The sequence below is a fragment of the Merops nubicus genome, unplaced genomic scaffold (assembly GCF_000691845.1).
Source record: "Merops nubicus isolate BGI_N331 unplaced genomic scaffold, ASM69184v1 scaffold24708, whole genome shotgun sequence".
Lineage (NCBI taxonomy): Eukaryota > Metazoa > Chordata > Aves > Coraciiformes > Meropidae > Merops > Merops nubicus.
This window is the reverse complement of record NW_008625440.1, coordinates 15,332-42,093: the sequence shown is the minus strand read 5'-3', so window position 1 is coordinate 42,093 and position 26,762 is coordinate 15,332. Positions and strand designations below refer to the sequence as shown.

The 26,762-nt window shown below is 37.9% G+C and overlaps 1 protein-coding gene across 1 annotated transcript in view; it reads right to left on the bottom strand.

Annotated features, from left to right (window-relative positions):
- Positions 1-26,762, bottom strand: part of LOC103778119 (vacuolar protein sorting-associated protein 13B-like) — a gene marked incomplete at its 5' end in the record, with an annotated part of 58,920 nt that overhangs the window by 18,602 nt on the left and 13,556 nt on the right. The window contains 13 exons of the mRNA XM_008945689.1: positions 3,206-4,029; positions 5,149-5,267; positions 7,996-8,195; positions 8,776-8,903; positions 10,394-10,677; positions 11,804-11,950; positions 12,376-12,564; positions 13,525-13,726; positions 14,384-14,554; positions 15,049-15,224; positions 15,392-15,475; positions 15,634-15,897; positions 17,219-17,374. Coding sequence (XP_008943937.1) covers positions 3,206-4,029; positions 5,149-5,267; positions 7,996-8,195; positions 8,776-8,903; positions 10,394-10,677; positions 11,804-11,950; positions 12,376-12,564; positions 13,525-13,726; positions 14,384-14,554; positions 15,049-15,224; positions 15,392-15,475; positions 15,634-15,897; positions 17,219-17,374 — 2,944 coding nt within the window. The remainder of the gene's footprint in view (positions 1-3,205; positions 4,030-5,148; positions 5,268-7,995; positions 8,196-8,775; positions 8,904-10,393; positions 10,678-11,803; positions 11,951-12,375; positions 12,565-13,524; positions 13,727-14,383; positions 14,555-15,048; positions 15,225-15,391; positions 15,476-15,633; positions 15,898-17,218; positions 17,375-26,762) is intronic.

Genomic DNA, 26,762 nt, shown 5'->3' with positions numbered 1-26,762 from the left:
TTGAGAGCTCCACTATATATGTAGTATAGAAAACAGGAACCACAGTGGACATCAGGGAGAGGGTGGGATGGCCTATGAAACCACAAAAAGCAGTACTACTGACACTGTGATGAGCAGAGCAGTGAGGAGCACTGTGGCCCCATGGTGCCTGCCCTGGAAGGGAGGGTCCCCCTGGCAGTCTTTCCCTGCCAAGGACCACGGGAAGCCAGAGCTCCAGGACAGGCCTGCAAACTCCCTTGCTGTGGCATTTTTAATAAATCATCCTTGTCACTGTGTGAAGTGATGAAAAGCTGGAGGGGTGAGGAGGCGTGTACAGATAGAAGAGATGCTCTTTAAGTTTTTCTGATCGATAGCATTAAATATCCTCTACAGCCTTTTTTTTTTTTCCTAAATATTTTTGGCATTCCTTGTCCTGAGGTGGTGGTGTGACAGAAAGGGGCTGCACGACACTGGCTTAGTGCCTTGCTGCCCTGCAATGCTCACAGGAGGCACTGCCAGGCTGGGACACAGGAGACTCCAACTCTACTCACCTGCTTGGACAGCCAGAGTGTTCAGGAATGAAAATCAGATTAACACACCAGGAATGAAAACATTTAAAAACAAAGCTGAGGGGTTGCCTCGTATCCCAGGGATGGCCTGTCGCAGTCTGGTCCTGGCCTCAGAGCTGTCAGTTTTGGGAAGCTCTGGGAGGAGTGTGCTTACCCTTGGAAAGTGCAAGGGAGGATTGTGCAACTTGCAGCAAGTGTGACCCTCCTTGGCCCGTGCTCAGAGCAAAACTAATAGCTCCTCACGGCCAGCATGGACCACCCAACCAAAGGAGGAAGGTGTGGGAGTAAGCTGGGAATGGGAAAATGATGAATCAGGAAGAATCCCTCAGTTCACAAGCTCTGTGTTGCATTACTTTGCAGAAATATAGTATCATGTCAGGTTACCATTTTCCAAAGTATACTTAGTAATTCCAATGCAGTAATATGAAATAATTATGACTATATTAGCAGAGTCACTGCATTTTCCTTATAGGCAACTATATGGTAAGATCTGGTAAGATCTTATGCTAAGAATTTTAGTAACTTTTAAATAGAAGCCAATTTAATTAGAAAAGGATGGGAGATTTCCACTGCAAGTTTTGCTAATTTGAGACAAGCAATGTTAATCAGCATATTTGAGAAGAGCTCTCCAAGCCCATTTAATGCTTACAAGACACGGATTATGGCCACTCCTTTGCAACATATGGGCAACTTTGATACACCTCCTTCAGCAGGCTTTGGGGCAAATCCTGCCCCCTTCCACCAGGCATCAATGGTCTTGCACATTGTTAAGGGCAAAATGAGAGTATGTGACACCTGGAGCATAAGGCAGAGCTGCATGGGCATGCTGTTTGTGTAGGCACTACAGCAATGTGTGCATGGGACAGTGGAGTGGTGAGCAGAAGGAGGTCAAATGACCCATCATTTGGCAGATCAGTGTGGTTACAATGCAGGAGAGTGAGGTCCTCTTCCACAAGAGACCAGTCCAAGAAGTGTAACTCACCTGATGGCGAGGAAAGGACTCAAGGTCTGCAAACAATACAAAGCTCTGAGTTTTCCCTCTGTTTTAACTTTGTTGACACAGCCTTTTGACAAGCATCACAAACTCTTCAAATTAAAACACCTTCTTTGCCCAGGCAAACATTAATCAATACAACTCACCATTTTAATCATGGTAATGACTTTAGAAAAACCAAATTGTTTCAGTGCTTTGAGTGGGATTTAACTAGTAACTAAACATATGCTTATGCATTTTCCTCAAGTGAAATTCCACTGAAGCAAACCTTATTTCTTAATATTTAAACCTGCTTGATTTCAGCTACATCATGAGCCCAGAACAAGTGGTGGCCTGTGTACAGCTGCACACTGCAAGGGTAGCACAGGAGGAAAGACCAAGACCAGGCTCAGGAATCCCTAACTAGCATATGTGCCTCACCTGGGATGTTGCAGATGAAAAGCCAGTATAACCCCAGTTTCCTGCTGCAGTCTATCACCACTTGTATCACCACTCCTAGCCAGTTGTGGGGAAAAACATTCACCCTGTGGACCATATTTGGCCACAGTTTTACTCTTAATTAGCAAGAAACTAGATCTCCCCTTTTCTACTATGGGATTTGACTGTAAAACATATCAAACAAGTAGTAAAAAGAAAAATCTGCATATTTTACAAGCAAAATAATGCAAGAAAATAATGAATCAGTGCACAATGTTTGGTGTACAACTGTGTATATGGTTGCCATAATCAGCTATGCAAGTCAGGTATGGACACAGTGAAAGAACAGATCAGCATCTCACTATTTCTATTTAGAAATACCTGAAATGGATGTGTACAATTTTGGAAACTGCAACGAAACTAGGTCACAGCTATGCTTGCAGTAAAAAAGGGAAGCATCAGGTTTTCAGAAAATCTGACCACTAGTACTGCAGGAAAATAAATCTCACATTTCAGTGTGGAATATATTACTTGTGTGTGATCATGGAGGAGCTTCCTCCTGTCTCAGGTACAAATTCTGTTCCACACTAAGACACACCAGAGAACAAATTTCATTATTTCTAAATTAACATGTCCTTGCTAATCTAATGGACTAATTGCTCACTACTGATCCTATATGGGGAAAAAGTGAGTAACAGCAAACTTCATAGTTCTTGGATCAAAGGACAACAAACATCTGTGTGCCAGTTTAGCATGAAGGCTGTATGAAGAAAGACAGATTCCTAATCATAAACTGCAGCCAAAAGGAGTTTTAACAACAAAACAACATTCAGGGCTATAATTTACTTCTGAATGCAGAGCAACATGCTGAATAATTTGATTAAATGTAGTTTGGGGGAGTTTATGGGAAGAATGTGGTCTGATTCTGACTAGTAGTATAATATAAAATGACAAAACTTAAGCCAGCTAGAATACATTTTTCTGCTGTATTCAGGATTTTGTAAAGCCTTCAGGCGGCTGGCTAACGTTTAGCACAGCTTTACAAATCTTCACTGTTGTCTGCTCAGCCATTTTATTTCCCTTCTATCATATGGCAGGACATGAAAGGTGTCTGAAATATCATTATCAAACAGTGTCTGAGGAAAACAATAATTGTGTGGCCAACATATAGGTTATTCAGCTTGAGAAGCAATCACTGAATCCTGGTACCTAATAAAAATGTTATATGTTAAAGAAAAGTACTGACCTGCTCTGAAAAGCGCTCCAGCAGCATAATGCATGGCCAAGGCATGGACAAGTTGCCTGGCAGTGGTGAAGATGGGTCCTCGCTCAAACACAGAGAAGGAGAGAGGGGTGTGATCTGAGGCTATGTACAGTTTCAATGAAGCATGAATACTGACAAGAAGATTAACAGGTTGTATCGTTAATTTTCTTAACTTTACTGGCTTGACTAAAGCTCTTGCATGCTCTCTCACTTTTTCAGGCAGTGTCAGCGTAGTATCTGAAGCATTCATGGATTGAGAAGTGTTTTTGTTTTCTGGAAGATATGTATCAAACAAAGTCTTAATGTAGTAAACAAATGTGTCCTCCACATACAGCCTAGCTGGTTTGAGCTCAAAGCTGAGGTCATTCACGTGAAACATGAAATTATCTGCCTCAGAAAAAGCAATGCAGAGTTTTATAAAACAGTTTTCCTTATAGCTTTCCAAATCTTTGTTACAAACAATGAGGTTGTTCACTCTGGACCACTGCATAGTCTCATTTTTCTCTCCTTGGCACAGCAGGACTGCAAAATGGAAATTAGATTTGTTGTACAACTGATTGTCCAGTTGCAAGTCTTCACAAAACACTTGGAGACTATAAAACCGTGGGAGGCCGTCCACGGTGTCCCGGTGGAACTCTTGTGACAGGGGTCTCAGGTAGTTGGTGGATGGGGCCACGTGGAGAAAAATGTTGTCTGCTGTGAGACGCAGAAGCTCACATGACACTTGGTGGTTTGTAATATCATCAAGTGCAGCAAGACTTAACTGACTGATGAACATTTTCAATGACAGACTCTGCTCTTGATTTCTAGACAGGAGGGAAAAGAAGTTTTGTTATTTCAGGAGAAGCAGCTTTGTTACTTCATTTATTTTGAGTTCACCTGGCAACTTGCTTTCTCAAAAAAGCTACCAGGAGAGATGTTCTCTACATCTATACATGGGAAACTCATCCTGCAAGTCTCATTAATGTTAATGAGATCTAGCAGCCTTAATCACCACAATGGGTGCCACCCAGGAGGTCTTCTAAGAAAGGTGATATTACGCATCTATGCCAGGTTTTTCTTTCTTATCAATCAACAGCATAATTAGGACGGGAACATTTCTATATACACAGTAATTCCCTATTAGATATCTAACAGGGCCAGATATTAACGCAGACAACAAATACAATTTCCTGATAATTCATGTGCAGCCTCGGCTGTTACATTACTTTCTGGGAGCCACTACTGAAGGTTACTATTATGGATAACTCATTTCATGTGACATGCAGCAAGTGGGCTGTTATCTACTGCTGACAACCAATTTCTTGGGAATTGATACTTAATTACATTGAAATAAAAGCAGCACAACAAATTCTGCTCTCACTGTGACAACATTGCTGGAGGCTGGGCATTCTGCACCTTGGAAATAGGGAGAGTTATAATTGCACTCGAATGGAGCTGAGCTTGTGGTGTGTCATGGAAGTGTGGAGGTCTTCTAAAGAACAGTGTTAGAATCAGGTACAGTTAATTAGTAACTAACATTATTTCTACAGCCCTTGCACATCAAGCTTCCTACCAGTTTTAGGGGAAGCTTGTAGGATTACAGATGGCAGTACCTGATAAATACGTTTTAAACTGATGAACACACTAAACCTTAATTCTGATAGAAAATATCTTTTTTCTAATGAACAATTCAGGACTTCTTTTTGTATCAGGCATCTAGTGTTTACCCTAAAGTGACATGACTTTTGATCTTAGATTGTCCTTTTTTAACTGTTATATACAAAGCATAACATATGGTCTAAACATGCCACAGAGCATGCAGCATATCAAACAAAACAAACAGTTAAGCCAAAGTTCGTAAGTCTGTTAACATTTAGAAAGCTGACTGACTCCTCAGCACTGCTTGGCAATGCTTTCTGTCTTCTTTTATGTGCTTTATGTACCTGTTGAGGCTGATCTCCATGGGTCCTGCTCTTCCTTCTGGGGCCAATGTTATAACTATTGTTCCACACTGATGGACAATGTCCACATAAACATAGCCAAAACCAGTTAAGAACACAATCTAGTGGAGAAAGTTAGAAACATATGAAATGCCACTGAAATTACTATTTTTTAATGTCATAATGTGAATTAATCCTATTATTGTCTTCTGGTTGAGATCTTTTGCTCAAATCATGATACTGTTCTGGAAAAACAAACCAATTTCAATACTTCAGAAAATAAAAGCTCTGATACTTTTAAGTATTACAGTTGTACAGCAAGATAAAATTTGCACCTCATCCTTTAACTGGATAACTAAATACATTTTAATAAGAAACTTCTCCAGAAACAAGCAAGATGTGCTGGGGCAAGGGGGAGGTTATATGAGGAAAGAATAAATAGGAAATTTTAATTTTTTATTTTTGATTCAGGAGAAAGGCATATTACTGGAGCTCTACAGAAACCCACCTTCTCCAGCAGAAAACAAAACCTAACATGTTACTGTGACCTAGCGCAGAGTGGGTTAGATGAATGGCTGATAGCATGATGCAAAACACGTGAAGACTAAAAGATAAGTAAGATCTTGGATTCAGGAAGACGTGCTTAACAACTCAACACTGAACACATTTTAAGCCTTCTAAACTGATTTTCTGAGAACACCTCCATAAGTGAGGTGCTGCCACAAAAAAGACGGAAAAAGTCTATTGGAAAGCTTGAAATGTCTAAAAAGGCAGGAAAATAGGAACTTGACAACAGGTTTGTGTCTTGTTTACAGATGTGCAAACTTTCATTTTGAACAAGTTGTCCTTAGGAATAAATATTCTACTTAAAGAAAAGACGTATTGTTTTTGGAACTTAATTCTGGAATATTTCTGTGCAAGCATTATGTTTTTTCAGAATACAAAAGGTTATGGTCGTTTTAGCTTTGGAAAACTCACAGCAGTTCTTGCTGGAGCAAGCTGGCTTCTGTTTTCTTACAGGGCTACTATGAACACAACTGTTTAGTAGATTGTAATGACAGACGCTGTAATTTACAGGAATGCAAACTTACAGCATGACACATGACAGTGGGTTAGCACAGGTAAAATAAACAGTTGTTTGTCTTGAGGAATCTTTACCGCTGTTAACAAGTCACTAGAAGGAAAAGCACTTGGAAGTTTAGTAGGATCAGCACTTAAACTGATTCTCATTGAACTGTTTATAATAACCTTGTAAAGATAACTAAATTTTGTTCATCAAATTATGTCTTATTCTTCTGAGAATTACATATAAGAGAATTTATAATTTCAACATGTCAGTTTTAATCCTACACTTATCTGGAAAAGATTTGCAATTCTGCATAATGGAATTGAAGAAAAAAGAGCATTTACTGAAGTTTCAATACACCCTCATTATTCTAAAAAACTGCCATTGATCTTAAAGATCGGTCATTTTAATTCCAATTTAAGATGATTCTGATGATCAAAACCTTGATTTTAGTAAATTAATAAAAATTTATTTCAAATAGAAGTACCTATCTGTGACTAGGTAGAAAGAGTACAAATTACTTCAGATCCTCTAAATCCCATTTATTTCAGAGTCTGAACCAAACTGTACATGAAGCTATTAGCATATTCTGTATTTACATATATTTATAGTTTTCTAAGAGAAAGACTGAGAAATCCTGAGGAAATTGTCTACACCTAAAACCTAAACCATCAATAACAGCAGGCTACACTTTTTATTTGGAGAGTTCTTCAAGTAGACAATGATCCCCAAATGTTGTCTTAGCATCTAATTCCTTCTAGGAGCCAGATACTTATAAAGAACCCTGGTCTGGCATAACATTAATGACTGAAATCTGAAACCTTGCGTTGCTCCACTGGCTTCCTGAACGAAACTGAACTACTTGCTATATAACATAACACTCAATAATCAAGAGCATTTTGTGATTGGTCCTCAGGGAAAACATCTGAAACTACTATTTCTTTCAAAGAGCCAAGCAGTTTATGTTGATTCCATGTAAACTAATGACTTCAAAGATGGAAAAAATTCCCATCAAAAAGAATTACTCCCGTCAAGGAAGTTTTCATTTACCTCAAATCAGGAGAAAAATAACAGAAGGAAAGAAAAGGAGGGTTTTGTTTTCTTTTAGAAAGACATGCATTGCTTCTGTGAAGACACAGGGAGGATGACAGTGGTGATTCCTACAAGATGTAAAGATAAAAATCCTGTGATAATTAAGTGACCAAATAGAAGGATTTTCCTAAGTCCTGTGGGATTCTTTACTTACAGGGGCCAGAAATTTTCTGGACTAATTTTTACAGGGAACATCAGGTGGTTGAGGCCCCATCCCTGGGGGTCTCTAAGACCAGGCTGGATGAGGCTCTAGACAGCCTGATCTAGTGGGAGGTGTCCCTGCTCATGGCAGAGGGGTTGGAACTGGGTGATCCTTGTGGTCCCTTCCAACCCTGACAGATTCTGATCTGTTTTAGCAGAGGACTCAGTAGTGTTGGCTTGATGGTTGGACTTGATGATCTTAAAGGTCTCTTCCAACCTAAAGGATTCTATGATTAAAAATAAGTGGAAATATTCAGCACCAGAAAGCCTGTATTTTTTATCTAGCTATTTTTAAAAACCGCCAATGAAAAAAGGTAATCTGTATTCTAAAACTTCCACAGGAAGTGGCTTGGGACGGAGAGCTCCCAGGACTTTAAAAAAAAAACTTAAAACCAACAGAAAGGATATGCTTATTGCAGAGGAACAATATACTGTGCAGGTCCAGAAGACAATCATTTATGCCGTTAACTAGGAAACAGTTTATGACTTACTTGTGTTCCTTGATTGTTGATGTCCACAAAATCACTCCATTCATTTACTAATTCATTGGATGACATCACTTTCAGAAGAATGCTGGGCAACAAATCTCTTGTTTTGCAATCTGGATAGCTGGAGACTTGATGGTAAAGCTCATGATGAACTGAACATTCAGCTGGAATCTTTCTACAATAAACTTCAAACTTTGGTGTATCTGAAATTTTATAAAATATACAAGGTTAGGGCTTTCTAAAACCTATATTAAATCAAAACTCACCTGTGCTTACACAAAGAAGGAGCTTCTCTCTGAAATATTACTAAAAAATAAAAATACTACTTTTCTATTGGTTGGAATGTTGTATGTTTGTTTATTTTTTTTCCTTTTCTTTGTTATATTATTAAGATTTACATAAATAATGTTCCACTGATCATTGTATATATAATTACATACTGTAAATGGAATTTTGACACTATGTTTTGTGTTATATTTGTGAAACTGAGGAAAAGAAAATGCTATTGCCTACTGGTTTCCTACAGCTGAGTCACCCTGACAGCTGGAAAAAGGGAGACCCAAAAACCTGGAGCCATGTAAATTCATACTCCTGACATCATGATTAGATCCAATAGCCTCCAGGTTTCAGTAACATCCAGAGTCTCATTTTGAGATAGACCTTTATGAAGGTATCAAGTTCTTGTAACCAAATCACATACTGAACTCAACTTCATATTGGAGATATAGTAGAATAACTTATACTACAACAGTGCACTGTTTCTAATTACTGCATACTACCTACCTTTGAAGTTCTCTCTTACAAGCAATGTAACAGAGCACCTGTTGTGGATAATTATACGAGGACTAGGATCTTCTGTAAGTGTTAGGTATGTTACGCCAAGATACTCTTGATAAGTCAACGTTATAGCTCTAGAACAGAAGCAGATATATTTGATTATGCATGTTTTGGATGAAATCTTTATGTATTATTACTCTGGTCAATTAAAAGCATTTTAAACTAGCATCTGTAAGAATCTTTACGATCAAGTTCCAATTCTACAGATATTTGTATACATTTAAGGAAGTATATATCTCCACTGAGAATTATATTTAAACAGAAGAACATGTGGAAATGGCACAAAAAAATAAGACTAGAGAAGGAATCACTTCATAGAGACTACTCATGAGTTAAATTGAGCATGTGTGTTTGCAAGATGAGAGCCCTAGCCAGCAGAGGTTTATATTAAATTAAAAACATGAGATTGTAGGCCCAAATTTTCAACATAAATCTTTAAAATTTTCCAGAAGAATTTGCACGCATACTTCTCTGATACACATGAAAGATATTTTTAACGAATACATAAATCTGTAACTGACTTCTCCCCTGCAATGATCCACAATGCTATCACCCCTTCAAATGTTGATGTTATGGATCACCTCTACATAAATTTCCAAAATGAAAATAAGTTAATTTCGTTCTACTCATTAGCTACATAAATTGTCCTCATGGATAATCACAAATTCTTTTTTCTTGGGCAAATTTATTGGCTATTTCTAGAAAACTTAATCTCATGGTGATTTTAAAAATCCAAACAGTCTGAAAAATTGATTAGGAACACGAGATCATCTATGCTTGTCTCAGAATTATCAGGAATCCTTTCCTAGTTCTTCCCATTAAATTTTTTGTTTTAATCTGAAGTCTGTGTGTGAATCTTTCGTATCCACAATGACACCTCTTAGACTCTGCAGAGGAACTGTATATGATAACAAGCACTTCAGGCAAGTGAAAGATCACATGGCTGGTAATATATACTGATAGAGTTTCTCCAGTTGTAGCAGTTTCTTGTTCTTACCAGTATAGCCTTGAATAGATTCAGATAGCAGGTCCAAGAATGGAAGTTGGGCATCTGACAAGTCATTTGACTGTTACTTTTAACTACCTGAACTAATTTGTTTGTAAGTAGAATGCACATTTGGATATTTCAAGCTTTAAAACTTGGAAATCTTTCCTTGTTGTAGTCTCAAAATAATTTCATTCTTTTTTTGCTTTTCATTTTATCCTCCTCCTCTGAATTTTTCTATTGTCCTTGAACTCTTAAACTGTTACTAACAAATTAAAAAAGACCCTAATGGTGAATGTAAACTTTTCATGCTCTTATTTTGTATGCATATAAAAAAATAGCAGCCCATACATTATAAAAACTGTACAACTTGTACATGATCATAACATTAAACCATTCATAATAAAAGCATCAAACCCTTCAAAAGATAACAAATTTTAAATTAAAGTAAGACTTGCCTTTACATATGGGGGGCATGTGTTACTGTGACTTTTGCATTCATCTCCTATGGTTTCTTACTCGCTGAAGCTTTATAGCAACAAGCAAAGCTCATTATTCATGACTGTTCATGTACAGTACCTGGTACAAAATCCACTTTCACTACAAACTCCTGTAGGCACTGCCACGCTCTGTCTAGCAAACTCCTGTTTAATGACTGCTGGTAGGCTCCACAGCTCACAACTCCCACCACAGCCAGCTGGACTGAAACTCAGCAGCATGCGTTTCTCAGTGAGAGGCAGCCCTGAAGTTAAGGGGCTGGTGTCCGACATCAGGTCCCAGCAGGGCACAGTGCTCAGCACCTCGCTGGGTGGTGCCCCGGAGGGACTGACACTGAACACTGTACTGTCTGGTGAGTGGAATTCCTGGAAACAAAAAAGATGGCAGTAGCATGACATGCTGGCTCCTGGCAGGAAGCTTATTCATGTTCATCTTACACGAAAGAGTCTCAAGTAGCCAATGACCACAACGACATAAAGGTTGCAGTAAGTGCATTGCATTAAAAGCTATTTGGCCAAATTCTGTCTTCAGGTATAGTTACGCAATTCACTGAACACTGTTATCTACAGTCTACAGTCCATGTTCAGTTGCATGACATAAAACTCTACCAAAAGCAACAGTTACATCACTGTAACTTAACTATGAGAAGAAAATCCATTTATATATATAAAACTAAGAATGGAATTTAGCCTCAACATTCTTCCAGTTCCCCTTCCCATAAGACGGCCATAAAAAGCATGATGCACAAATGTAGATGCTGATGTGAAGAAAACTAATGCAGAAGGAAAACAATACAGAAATAGGAAACTTCAAAAATTTGTTTAAAATTTGTTTATCTGCCAGCTCCTCTAGCAATTATGACCTTGAGAATTCTTTCCACATATTTTACTATAAATGTAATCTTCAATAAATACATAAAAATGGTTGATTAAAATATATCGACCATGCACACATTTTGGTTCCTGCAAGCTAGTCCTTAAATATACTGTGTGATTATTAGAAAACTGATATTCACAATTTGATGCAGTTCACTGAAATACATGAACTTTGGGCACGTCTCTAGTTCTGCAGCTTTGTTCAGATAACTGGAATCTTCCCAAAAGGATAACAAAAAGTTTTCAGCCTGCCAGGCCAAGATACGTCTTTTACACACGAACTCGGTAAAAATTCTGAGAACAGTTTCAACAGCTACTATGGATTATGCTGCCTATTTTACAGAAATGGCCATTAGTGCCTGAACAGATGGAGAACAGGCAGAACTAATTCTGCAATATGCAAGTCTCCTGCTTTGCACAGATTTCCTATCACAGTCAATTGCTAGAGCTGAATTTAGCCAGGATTCTGTATTCTAAATTAAAATCATATAAAATACATTATCGTTATTAGATCTAAAGACTCCTGTTCAAGCTCTGCTATACGCAGTTGACATCATACAAATCTAAACACCCATGTACTACAGCTGACAAACAAAAACAATGTCCAGTGCTTTACCTCTTCTTCTGAGTATGGTTTGGAAACAGAAAGCTGTGGCCTGTAATAAATTTGATATGATGTATCATTGACTATTGTTGTCTTATCTTCTATCTGCAGAATCTGTATACCTTGTTGCACCATCGAAGAAATGCAGAACTGACACAACTGTAAAATAATAAAAGTGATGATAATGTCACACAAAAACCCACAGAAAGTATCGAAATATAGGCTCAGAACTGCCATTTTCTTTTTAACTGTGGGCATCCTGTTTATATTCATGCACCTTGTAACTGCAGCCACATCACATACTTCTGAAGTTGCATCTGTCAAGGTTTTCTAAACAAGATTGAGAATTCACTGTTTCTTTTTCCAGGAGCTAGTGTATTATCTTGACGAGTTGGGCAGAATGTTTTTGGCGATCTAATTCTGTAAATTATATTGTGTACATTGTTCATACTCTCATTATGTTTTACGTGTATTAACATAACCAGGGAGGAACTTTCACACCGCATACATTTGATTGTTTTCATCTGCTATATGCCTTTGTATTTAAATGTTAAAGGTATAAATCATGATAATTTTCTTCTAACCTTTTGACGACCTGGAAAAGCACCAAGTTTTATTTCAGCTTCAATAAAACCTTCTTCGTCCAACATTACTACTTCCTCATTATCGGCATCCTTCCATTTTGGGGAGGTCACATTATGAACCAGTTTAATTGCCACTGATTTGTGTACAGTATTAGTGTTTGCCCAGTATATTCCAAGCTGAAAAGCTTCCTGCAAGTGAAAAATGACCGATTATCACTTGTCAACAATTCAATACACTTCTAGGGTTAAATGTAGTTTCCAGTATGAAGTCAATCTCATTTCTTCCCTTTTGCCTTCTGATTCTTTCTATGTGGTACAAGGATAGATGAAACCACACTGTGGATATGGGACTGATCCTCATGGTGGAATCAAAACCACAGTCTACACTAATACATATTAACATGCAAATGCTTTGTTTATTAACATACATACATGGTGGGGAAGAAAAGATGGTAAAATAAACAGGAAGTATCAGATTGTCCAATTGGAAATGACTAGCTTCTGTGTCGAATGATTTTAATTCTTTCAAAAATAGAGAATGTTGGAGTTGTAGTAAAAAAGTATGTGCATGGCCAACCTAAGGTATTCATTACACAAAACTCTGAATTCAAGAAGACAGGTACTCTCCAGAATCTTCCCTGCTTGTAATTTGCCCTCATTATCAAACCTTTCTTAGTAGCATATAAGTTATGAAACAACTCAACCTAAAACACTCTCAAACCAAATATTCCTTCCAGTCTGTCAGCCTTGCTACTGTGGCCAACACACTTCCCAAGCAATAGGTCAGCACAGCAGGGGCCACAGTCTGTATTTGGCCTTTACACCAATTTACTTGGACTGCCACATTTTGCCCACATTGTGAATCAGAGAAAGCTGCTAAATCAGAGGCCATGCAGGTCTTTTTCCTATAGTGTCTTACAGACAATTTTAAACTACGCATCTTTAAGAGATGTTGTTCTGCAAACATTACTATCAAGTCTGTTGTGCTACCCACTTGGGGGCTCAGTCAGCATGGCAAATTTCTGTTGTTATTTCTACTCCTCATCGTATGACTAACAGACAGAATGGGAATCATCTGGATTAATAATCGTTGTTCAGAATCAGAATGTTCAGCAGAACTGTGCCTGTTGATGTGCATGGTAAAGTTACCTCAAAATTGGGAGGAATAATTACTTTCCCAGCAGGTATTTGAAGAACGATCTTCTCTCCTTCAAATAGCCAAAGGTCCCACTTAGTCTGATTGATAAGCAAAGACCAGGGCAGGAGTTCTATCAACAGAGTTTTAACACATGGTTTCCACACTGACAGCTTTACCCTCATTGGGCTATCCCACTGGGAAAGTTGTTCATTGCTGTTCAAAACCAAATAAAGATAAAGGAATAATGAATTATAAGGAATAATGAATTCAAGATTACAAATTTTAAGCCATCATTTTCAGAAATTTGCAAGGCTTTTCTGGTTTTGAAAACCAATCTCCTCTTACCTTATCATTCCGGACTATACTAAGATGCTGTCAAACAGATCTAGCTAAATGTAGGCTATAAAGACATGTTTTTAACAGCATAAGTGCAACCTAAATTGGGTCAATTAAAGACACACCTCAACAGAATTAAACCTGTGACATCTGTAGTCATAAAATCACACTTCTGTTTTTATTCCCAGCAACTCCTCCTACAGCAACCCTGCTTCTGTACTGAAAAAAAACCCAGCTACTGAACAAACAACAGCCTCTAGACCTGCAGTAAACAAGGTGCATTCACAAAAAAGTAGTTCAATTTTTTTAATCCTTGCTGATGCAATCTTCTCTGTGTAATCAGGGACAGCCTCTAGGCTGACCTCAATTTTTTTCCCCATCCGCAGCAGATTCTGCACCTTACATACAAGAACCACATGAAGTAATTATTGAAGATGTGTTCAGTGTTGATCACATAGTCTTCTTGAATGTGATTCCAGTTTATCTGATAAAGGCAATGCAGTAATGATGAAGAAAATTTAGCAAAGAAATTACCTGTCTGAATCCTTCCTATTATATGGCCACGCAGGCTGGGGGGGATTAGTGGTGCCATAGAACTCGGACAGTATTTGGTTGACATTGCCACCTGGATGGGATTTAGTTGCTATCTGTTTAATTAGCGTGGTTGAGACAGGGACTGCACACTCTGATGGATCATCTTCCTCCCTGTCATTGAAAAGAGATTCAGTCACACAAGATCAAGAATTAGTAGCACTAACGTTTACTTTAACAAAGCCTTCCAAGTGTACTCTGCAGTAGGTACACACTGAAGGTAGCCATGGATCAATCAAGTTACGGTGTCTGACAAGCTCCTGAGCATTAACTACCATGCATGAACTTGTTATGACACTGTAATGACCTTTGTGCCTGAGATCCTAGAAACTCCTCAGTATTCTCAGAAAACATTTCAAGATCATTTAGGAATTTATTTTTCAAAACACAAAAATGTGAACTTCTTAAGCAAGCAAAAGCCATTATTCTCAGGGTAGTTACACCAAATTTAATATTTCCTATATATCTTTTCAGGCCACATATGCTTGTTCTGTTGTATCTCCTCTGCATATGCAGAGTATACTCTTGGAAAAAAATGCACCAGAAGTGTAAACTATTCCTTCTTTTCCATACAAATGAACCATTTGCAAGGAAAGCAAGTATTTTACCTGGCTTGAAATGTCAGGTGGTGTGTAAGATCAGGTTCTACATTTTGCAATGCTTTCTCCTGTCCTTTCCCTGGAATCACTTGTGTTTCATTCAATCCCAGACTTCTTTTCTCTAAATGTATGATAATTGGGTCTGGAAGATGGCTCCTTACAATGTAAAGAGGGCTGAAAACAATCTACAAAAAGAAAAGAATATACCAATTTAACTCTAGGTTTATTCCAGTATGACAACTGTTGAAACAAGCTATTAATACCCCTTTAAAGCGAATCATTTTGCCCTTAATTTATTATATGACATCTAAGGCACAAACATATGGATTTCAGAGACATTAAATGTACTTACTAGTCTTTGCTGCACATGAGAGTTGGGCTCTAAAGTCAAAATTGTGCACCACACATATGTAATTGAACTCTTGGAAGATGGTACCTGTATGCAGAGAGATAGCAGTATTATACTAAAATAACTTCAGGATGATAATGTTCAACAGTTCATCATATCAAGTAGAAGTCTGAATACAAAGCCCTCAGTTGTCTCAGACATTTTTTTTTTTATGCTATATTCCATATAACTGTTTCTAGTCATACCTGAATGACAGTGCTGTGTTCTGTATGTTTAGAACTTAGACACACGTCTTGGGACCAGTCTTCATCTCCTGTAGCTTTCACACTCAGCTCGGTGAGCTCATTGTTTTCTAGGACATATGAAGGCAACTTCTGCTTGGCTTCAAGGCAGTTGATGTGTTCTTTAACAACGGCCTGTCCATCCTGACTAATGTAATGCTGAACCACTTTCAGTTCAATACTTTCCGAAAGGTAACTACAGACTGTCTGTCTTCCACAGATTAGGATCTAAAACACAGAAAAATATGCTGCTTATACATGAACAGTTGTGAAAAGGACAGGTCTAAACTGAATTACAGAGTGAAACCCTGTACAAAAATAATCTCCCTATTTTAGGTTTTTCCAAGCACTGCTGAAGGCAGTGAATGGTAAAGCATTATTTCTATTGGCCAAATGAACGTGCATTTCATAGAAACCCAGACATTAAAACACTTGAAATATTGCTATGGCAGTACCTGGGCTTGAAAGAAACATTTAATATACTCACTTCTGTTCCCACTGCACTCAGTAGTAGTGCCCACAGCTGACAGAGCTCTGGTTTGGATTTTAAGAGTACTGTGATTGTCTCTGAATGCTGAGCCCTTTGTGAGAAGACGCAGTAATGAGCTTCAGAAGAAAGGCGTCTACTGACACCTCAAATTCTCATCACAATCCAGTGATCCAGACCTTCCAGTGTGTTTGCTGTTTTAAAACTTGTAATTCCACTAAATGGCTGTACCATATTTCTGTATTTCAAGTGCACCCACCCAGAAAATGACCAAATAAGACTCAGTGTTGTTGCTGTCCATCATACCTGACTTACTTATCACAGAACACATACCTGATTTGGTCTGAGCTATACTGAGGAACAGCATCCCGTGTGTATCCCTGCTACAAGCATCTTCATTTGCTTTTCACTAATGAGGGTGCACACCATAGCTACGACCTACCAAGCAAAATCTCAGCAGGGCTTTCAGTGACACTGGGCACTGTTCTGGTCTGACCAGCTGTGTTTTTGTTGTGCAGCATAAGGTGCTCTGCCACATCCATGAGCTGAACATGTTCTGTCTACCACATGCTCTGGTTCCTGTCACCGCAGGCAGAACACGTTATTACAGATCTCTTTACAAAGACAGTATGTGAAAAATAACTGCACAGCAGTCCATTTCCAAATGTTAATTTGGTCATTACATCTTTCTCTTTTAACAATAAAATGGCCAGAATTACAATGCAGAATAAGGTATGAGCAGTGGTTTTTTTAAAAAATATCAATCCTGCTTCTCAAGAGCTTAAAGCATACAAGACATGGTATAATTTAGCGGTGGCAGGACTTACAAACATGCCCCCACACAAAGGGATGTTTCGTGGAACATGTAAAATATGTCATGGTAACTGAGCTTTTAAATGCTAAGAGCTACACTGAAGTGAAGAAGAGAAGACCATTATATTTGTTATACTTGTTTTTTTTTGCAGATCTTAGTAGGAGAGAATAAACAATGTGACTAATTTGTGAACAGATAACACTTTAAATTACTCATGTTATTTTTTTCCAATTGGATCAAAAACTTACTTGCTTTTGCACTCCACTGAGCTGCTTAACCTTGATAATAAGTGATGCTATCCGGCCCTTGTACTGAATGGTACGAATAAAGGTCCCCGTATTGTCCACACCGAACGGTTCAGACCACCGCCAGTTTCCCCAGCCTTCAATACAGATGTGTAACAGCTGGCAAGAAAGCAATTACTACTTCAATATATAGCTGGGAAAAAAAGTGCCCTGCAGTAAGATAGGAATTCCCATGACAGAGAAACATGCTTGGTTTTAAAACTCAGTAATGCCAAGCACACCAGTTCTCCCACTGACCATTCCGTGATTCCGGATACAAACAGAAGAATCAACAGTGGTGTAAGATGGCTCTGCATCATGCATTTCTAGAAATAACCTGCGTTAGCAGTGTATTTAGGATGGTAAAAATGCAGCACACAACAGTTCAGGAACAAAGGTTATGTGGAGAGCATAAAACAGGAAATAGAATTTTTTTTTTTTTTTTTTTTTTACTGCCCTTGAAATTGTTCTAGAATTCCTCTCTCTTTATTACCAGCAAGGTTATATGGAATGCAGATCCAGGCCAGCTATTTTGCCTTTAAAATGAGACAGAAAATTACAAATACTCTTCCCTTCAAAATAAAGAAAGATGTAAATCTATTTGTATGTATACTTGTATAGCTTACATGTATGTGTACTAAAATGTAGAACTTAGCATATTGCTAAGAGATGGGAAACATTTCATTTCTTACACAAATGCGGTGGCAAGTTCAAGCTTGACTGCATGAGAAGAAATTTAACTGCATAATTATGCTCCCTGTGTGATTTATTCCGGAAAAGGAGTGGCTTTTTTTTCCAGTTTAACTTAAATCACTTCCAGAGCAATATAGTCTTTCATCATTTGAAGAGCCTTTCATCCATTTACCCACCATACGCACTTACCTCTATCCCGTGGAGATTCTTTAAGCCAAGAGTAGTGAAAACTGGTACTGTTCCATGTAGGTCAATGAAGTTACATAAATTTACACCAGCTGAAGATCTGGCTATTTAGCTCTGCATAGATCTTTTGTGGCTGTGCAAACTTCAGAATGTGAGTTATATATAAGGGATCAAAGCAGTAAGCATTCTGGGTAAAATTTATTCTTTGCAGAGGGCCAGCACAGAGAGTAAGCATCATTTAAGTCCTTTAAAACAGTTATATAAAGGCCTTGTGGGAATTCTCTCTTGAGGGTTGAATTTCACTCTGATTTTGGACATCTGTCATTAATTAATTTGAGTAATTGAGAACAGGATCAGGCCCAAAGTTTGATTATTTACTCGAGCAAAAATTGAAACTTGTAAATATTATGTTCTCCTGTGTTTTGTTTCCAAAAAAAAAAAGATAGCCCTGGTCATAGATCTGGCCAGTTGGACTTAGTGAATGGCTGGATGTTGGTTTTTTTTCATTGTTTTAAGAAACAACCGCAGCAACAACTTTCAAAGATATTACAGCCCAGTAGCCTGTTTGCAATTTGTGGTATCCTCAGCACAAGTTACACACAGAACAATAACATCCATTCAGTGGGTGGCTTTTGAATTTGCAAGAGTGATGACTATTGCATTCAGATTCAAATTAGTTTTATGCTGGAAGCACAAAGGCTAATATGTGCCAGTGTGCTCATGTGCATGCATCTGGATGTGCACATGCACGGGCACAGCTCTATAGTCAAGAATACATTGAGGGAAGTCAGGGACTAGGACACTCAGACTCATAAACACACACATCGCTTTGATTCTTAAGCATTAGTTACAGAAAAGGAAAAACAAAACAAAACAATCCAACTGCAGTGGCTGGAGTCAGTTCAGTTTCTTACAGAGGCAGCTGGGAATAAATCTCATCACATATGAAAACTAAGGGAAGCAAGAAAACTGTTTACTTTGGAGAGACTGGTAGCTGGAAATGACAGCCAAATAATGAGGAAAGGTACTAAGTGGTCAGTCTTAGCTAGAAGGCACACAAAATATGGTGTGCTCCAAAGATAGATGTCACAGAAATGCCATAATTGATCATTAGTAATTGTAGCTCCAACATTAGGATGTCTCCCACCCTGAATAAACAGCTTTGCTCACGAGCTGAATGTTCCCAAGGAATACGCTGTCAGCTTTCCCTGAGCAATCATTAGCACCCAAATGCCTCCTTACTAATTTTCTTTGTAGCACAACTATTAGTCTGCATTTAATTTCATGGTTCAGAAAGAAAAATAAAAAAGAGCTATCATCATTTATCAGCAATTTCTTATTTTATAAACACAATTTGTATACTGGTAAATGCTATATGTAAAGGGAACAGCCTTCATAAGTGATTTTAAATTTTTCTAATATATTTGTGTTAATGACAAAACAAAGTTAAGAATCAAGTACTGTGTAAGTTTACTTTTGAGCCAAGAAACTGCATTCCATTAAAACGCAAAGGGATCTCTGGGTAAATCAGTTATTTAAATGTGAAATTTCTGGAAAATGTGGCTAGAAGTAATTAGCAAATGACACTAAGTGATACAGAGATATATGGCAGGAAATAAAAACTGAAGTAATTTTAGAAATTAAGTAATCAGGAGTTAACACTGTTTTAGCAAATGATGTCATAATAGATGGTGTTAGATACTTCAGAAGGCAGAATTCTAACGTTATAAAACTGATCTAATACTACAGATTTCTGGTAAAAGCCATGTAACTCCCTTTCATTTATTAAGCTTTAAGTAAATTCTAATTATTTATTAGACACATTGCTTAGAAGTTCAACAAGTACAGCTAAGTATGGTACATATATTAGGAGAAAGGAGAAGCCATTGCAAAAAGGTGCAAAAATATTCAGTGGACTTCAAGAGATTTATAACAATTATAGTCCAGTGGCAAGAGGAAAAATATTTATAGCTTGGAGAGAATTTAAAACAGACTATCTACTGTATATGTGATGACAGGCGCTCATCTGTGTAACCATTTAATTTCTGCATTTGCTGTTAGGGCAACATATCAACAGATAACATTTTTTTTTTTTTTTTTTTGTATTGACTAGATTTTGCTGCAGTTTGGATTTGTAATTCTGAGCCATTATGGATCCTTGTTCTGGGAGGCAAAAAAACTGCCTTCAGGGAGGAAGAATAAGATGCAGCTGCTCCTACTGGAGTGAATGGCTAGAAAAGCTGTATTCTTTATCCTGTCTCTTCACAGAATGTTTCTATGCACTCAAAATTTACTTAGGTTTTCAGCTAGATATGCGAGTGAGAGAGACGATTTGGATAAATAAAGCTAAGTGTCATATGACAAGGCATGAAGACCAAAATGGGGGATTAAAAATGAGACTAAGAAAGCAGCCTGTCCAGGAAAAGTGCATTTTCCAGCTGTATAAGTAATTTAAAGCTTGTGCCCTCAAAATGCTTAGTGATACAAATTTGATATCTGCTGTGCTTGTAGATCCACCAAGTTAACTAGGATTCACTGTAGTTAGATTATACCTGTCTTGTCAGTGAAATTAGAAAAAGATTTTTGGGAAGACTACGGGTTACTGCTCTCAACTCTGAGAGACTGGGAAGAATCAAGTGAGGACCTGGCTAACGGTGTGGAAGAAGCTGGTTATTTTAAAAGGTACAAGATAATAAAAAAAAAACTCAAAATGTTGTGATGATGCTGCCGATGGAGTTAATGGACACCTGGAGATGAGAGCTGAATTCTAAGATTTTAAGCTAAAGCAATTTTTACCTGAAAAATTAAAGAAGGAGGATGAAGTATTTTTTGATTGTGTTCTCAGGATACAAGGTGGCCCTTGACCAGGATAAGGACTTAAAACGGTAACATGAATTAGTATTTTGGAAAACAGTGAATGAACTGCTCATTCTGCACACTGTCAGTTGCAGGAGCCACCAAACAAATTTAAATTTCAGTTTGGCTTTATTTTCTCATGGGACCTGGGAGATCTGACCAGTTCTATGCCATCAGCCCTTGTAAGACAGAATGCCAGTGTGGAACATGGGAGAAAGCAATTTCCGTCACCCCCACACTGGCTACTAGAAAAAAGTCTGACCCTTGGGGACTCCTGCAGGTGTTGTGAGCCTCAGCACAACCTGCAAAGCAGGCCTGAACCCTGCAGGTACAAACCATCTCTACACATTGTGCAAGAGTTTTGGTTAAGGAGCCAAAAAGTAACCCGCTTGTGAGGGTTCATGTGATTCATGGATAATATCAATCCTTATCTGCCTCAGATATTATCTAGAAAGCAAACTACATATAATACAGTAAACCCATTGATTTTAAACGCAGGACCCCCAAGGAAAGGAACTGTACATTCCTCACTACTTGAACAGTGTAAAATAACATAAGGCATTTTTTTTTTCCTGATATTGTTCTGGAAAACATGACCTGGGGAAGATTATGTAAAGTACAAAAGAGAATCTGCAGCATCCCTAAATAATAAAACAGGAAAATACCTCCAAAATAACTGATATATCAAAGTCACAGTTTCTGTGTTTGAAATCAGAGTACTCTATATCATCTTACACTTTATATAACCCAATACCTGAAAGAAAGGCAACTTGGAAATAAATAACAATGAATCATCATCATGCTGGCAATGCAACAGAAATTAAAATTTGTCTGCAGTCTTTTTCTTTTGTAGGAGAACAAGGAGGAGGTTCTTAAAGCTATTTCCAAATCTACAAGTGCCTTTAAAAATTATGTTTATAAAATTCTAGTAGAAGTTGTGCTCTGCACTATTTAAAATAAGAGAATAAAATCTTTATATGGGTTCCAGTGAAGGTATCTCTAATATACTAATCACTGCCATGACCTGTTCAAGAATTTAGAAGTATACATTCAGAAGGACACAAAAGATAATGATAGAGAACTTTTCCCTCAAATACTATCTAAGTAGCAATAAGGTGGCACAGAGCTGTTTCGAGCATATTTATCTACTTGTGTAAGAAATAAATGTATTTTGACTATAACCAGTAACTTGGTCACATTCTCACTGAAGTCATAGACCACATCAACATAGGAACTGATTTTTGCCCACTACACTTACTGCTTCAAGTTAAGGATGGTGAAAAGTGAAAATGGGCTGTATCAGAACCCTGGGAGAAGACTCTGGAGAAAGGTTTGAGAGCTTCTAGTTTAAACACAGACAAACGCTAAGCAACATTATGTTTTGCATAGAAAGCAAAATAAAGAAGACAGATCTGTTATTCTTTGCTTCTTCAGAGGACTCTGCTGAAGTTTGAGTGGGGGGAAAGAAACTAGTAATAACCAGCATGTTACAGAAGATTTTTGCTGTTTATTTGCAAGCAAACAATCTCTGCAGAATACATTGAGGGGACTCTCTTTTTTTTACATTTGCTGTGATCCCTAGTGAGACCCTCTGATTGCCTAGTGTCTTGCAAGACAGAATTCCTTAACTCTTGAGTAAATAGCTAGCAAAATCTGATCTCTTCTAACTCCAGAGTCTCACCCTATGTATCCTGTGCTCCAGTTCTTCTCCTAAAAACCACAGCTGTCTTGAAGACAAACATGACTTTTGACTTAACTGGGGCCCATCCCACAAAGCAACTTGAAGATCAAGATAAGGAGCACAGACGCAATCCAATAATAACGTAGGAACCAGTGTTGTCCGTAGAGCACAGGGGTGATGTAGGTTCTTTTCCCTTTTAATGACATCTAACAGATGTCTAACTTTCATTAAAATCTGCGAAGGAACTCACAAGATCCGGCAACTTTTTCTAGAATTGCTTAAAGCCTCAAATATCATCAGTTTTGGACTTAACTCTGAAAGGGACTATATAGTTGGGGTTGTGTTATCCACAAGGAACGTCAAAACCTAATGAAATCTGAGGAAAACAGAGGGGATGGAGTGGAGTAGAAGAATGAGCCTCAAGACCTCAGACTTATTACTGAAATATTAGCTAAACTAGCAAGACCTGCACGAATCAGAGTGAAAGTTAAAAGGGGAAGGTTAGGTTCCCTGAGATGTAGAAGATCCGGGCAGGGAAAAAATGAAGGAAGGAAGGAGCTTTAAGTTAAGTCAAACAGTTGGAGGGACACCATTAATAGCTGATATATCCAAATCCTTGGTGTGCTATAGCTGTTTTCATAACACGAAAAAGTTGAAAAATTTTTAATGATAGCCTATAGTAGCTTCATTAATATTAACATTAAGTCTAAATGCAACTAAAACACTATATAACTATCTGCTACTATAAAAATAAGTTACTTTAGGTATGTATGTGTTAAATAATTCAAATGGGCAATTACTGCATCTCTCACCATGCTTAATTAGCAAAAGAAAAATGGATAATTTTATTGATGTGAATGTAAAAGAAACACAATCCTTTAAAAACTATTTATTTTCATTTAACTGAACTGCCTTGCCATACTAAAAAAACATTTTGCAGAGGTTAAGTAAAGTATTTCATGGCAACCGCTACTTCTTAGTGCCTGTGTAACAAGAAACATGAGACAGCCAAAGTTGTGCAAGTTGGTTTTCTTTCCCAGTAAGAGAATGTGGTATCTAAGACCTTGTCCTAACTCGTTTTATCCCCAAGAGTAAGTCAAGTAAGTCAAGTATGAACTAATGCCTGGAGGGAAGTCCCTGACTCCAGAAGTATGGATTATTTCACATTTATCTTACAATCTGCTCTCAGAGTTCTTAAAATTCACTAACTTGGCAAGTCAGGAATTATCATGAGAAATGAAATAATTTCATAACTATGAAGTCATCTAGCATTCCATGAATATGACACTTGAAGGGTTTGTCCATGCTTGGGCATTATCCTGACCTTTGGATAAAAAGTTATTCGATAGTTTTGCATGGAAACAATTAGAAAAGTGCCATAGCATAACAGGGACAACTTGATGTCTTAATTGAACCATCATTTTCATTTCAAAGATTTGTATTAATCATTGAAAAAATTTACACTACATTCGCATTAATATGTAAACAAACTTATTTTGTATGATCTAAAAATGATAAAGGACTGTGCTGTTCACTGTTTAGATGAACTGCCATTCTGAAGCATGCCAAATTTAGTGATTTGTATTTAGCATTAACCAAATGAACAAAGCTTGCAGATGGATGCCAAGATTCTCTGACCTTTGTAGAGAAAATCTACTTCTATTTCAACAGTGTGTGGAAAGCCTGTGCTTCCACATATTTTCAGTGAATTACCTCAGTGCTATATTTTAGTCTCTAAATTTCCCAGCAAGAGATGGCTGCTGAAAAAGATTAGAAGAGTAGAAATATTCTTGAAATTATTCCAAAAATCTGGGACAAGGGAGGTATAGCCCCCCAGTCAGAAGGGCCTGCTGGCCAGCAATGTGGTTGCGTCAGGAGGAGTGAGCTGTTAGCTTCAGCATCTCCTGGGACATGGGAATCCAACATGATGCTTCTGACTGTTTATCAGCCCAATTCTTCAGTGAATCTGAATCTGGTCAGAGCAAAACACAATAGTGAAACCCTTTGACATCACCAACTTTCAGCTGAAGAATGAGTATTTGAAAAACGAGTCTGAAGTTCCTTACTGTTACTTAGCCAACACCCTAATGTATGATCTGGTTTTCTGCTGGACCTCTCCACCTTTCATTCTACACTTTTATTGTTCATTTAGAGCCCTAATGGCTCAATGGTTGGACTTGATGATCTTGGAGGTCCCTTCCAACCTAAAGGATTCTATGATTCTAATTAGTATGTAACTTACATAGCAACCATGAAAATAGAATATTTTGCACTGCTTAAGCCTGTGACTGAAAGGACAAGCGAATGTTTTAATATCAAGCTCCGGGTGCTGGATGGCTAATGGTATATGTGGTGCTGGTGGTCTTCAGCAGCTCGGCTGCAACCAACAGAAACTATAAGTAACAAGCTGTGATTCTAACTCTTCTCTTTTTTACTTTACTTGAGACAATCCTCATTTTCACAACTCTTTCCAGTTTGCACCATTATTGGAAGTACACTATTATTAGAAACACACCACATTCAGAACCACCATTAGTAGAACTATCTAGAATGATTGTCAAAGAAAGGATTCTCCCAACGGAAAAACTTTTTTTTTTTTGTTATGTAGCCAGAAAAAGGGATAAGAAAAATTGTTAAGAGGAAAGCTTTACTTTGTTTTATTTTTATTTGTAATTGCCTTAAACATTTCTTTCTTTTTCCCTGTGTTTATGAAAAGGTTTAAATGATTTGTTTGGCAGTTACTACCAACGCAAGTGGTAACTGGTTATGAAATACAGGTCACACTTAGGTTTCTATAAGCCTGGTTGGTTGTTCTTTCTCTCTCACATAACTGGAGGGAGTTCCATTAGTTGGAACCTAAGGGCGAGTACTGTCACCTGTTCAGTGGGAATCTGGTCTCACAATCTGACACTTGCCCAATGGTCACCCGTTTGTCTTGCTTGTCGGTGGGCTGAGGCATCACAGGCATTTTGCTTGTATGAGAAAACATACGTCGTTTTTGAAAACATGACAAAGGACGCACATTACTCCAGTGTCTCTAACTCTCAAAGATCCCCCTCTGTGCACTACGACACCAGAGCACACCATTTATAACAACTCGTCTGTCGCTGGCGTGACACGGCCCTTTATTAGCTTTTCTTCCTCCTAACTTATGCGGCCATTCATTACCCTTCCTTCCTCTTAACTTATGCCTTGACTTCAGTGTCAGCTGCAGCTGTTTACTCTGGCTGAATTTGCTGTGCACAGATTACTGCTTTCATGTAAAATTCAGTGGCTTTGCATATCCACTGACTGACATATGAACAAAAAACACAGCAAATTTGCCATGTCTGCTTCCCAGTGAAACTGGAATTTTGTCAGCACTGAAAGTGGGCACAGCTCCTGTTTAGAACTACCATCCAAATTTCACTTTCTTTCTCACATGCTAAGGCTGGTATTTTCCAAGGTTCTAGAAGAGTTAGGAACCCCCATCCACTACACTTCTCCAAGGATTTGTAAAAAATTTTAGCAGTTCTTCAGTGCACTACTGAACAGGACTGCTGCTCAGCAGATAGGGTGGCACAAGTCTCTAGTCTCCCACTCAGTAGGACCTAGGTATATATTAAAAAGAGAAAAGGAATGGCTTTGCTGTCTCACAAGCACTTAAAAATAAAATTCTTGCCCTGTCTTGAATCAGGATGAAAAGTCCATTTTTCACCAGCACTCAAGAAAACCAACAACATGGTTTCATTGAAATATTTCCTGTTGATAATTTTAAAATATTTTATTTTAATTTCAGTGTTTATCCTTAAAAAAACACCCAAGAAACAGAAACTGAATTATTTAAACTATATAAGTGGAGTGTTTCTGATGATTTCAAATCTTTTCTAATGCAAGCACATGCTGAGTTGAGAGATTTGTCCAACACAACCCTGTTCTGCAAATAATTCCAGTGAACAGATGCTTCTGTTAAAAACAATTCATTACGAAAATTATCCAAACCTCTAATGTACATCACAGAAAACAGACACTGATCATTCAGTTATAAAAACCTGGCAAGTGACTTTTTTTTTTTTTCCCCCCCAGAAGCTTCAGCTTTGACAACTGGTCAGT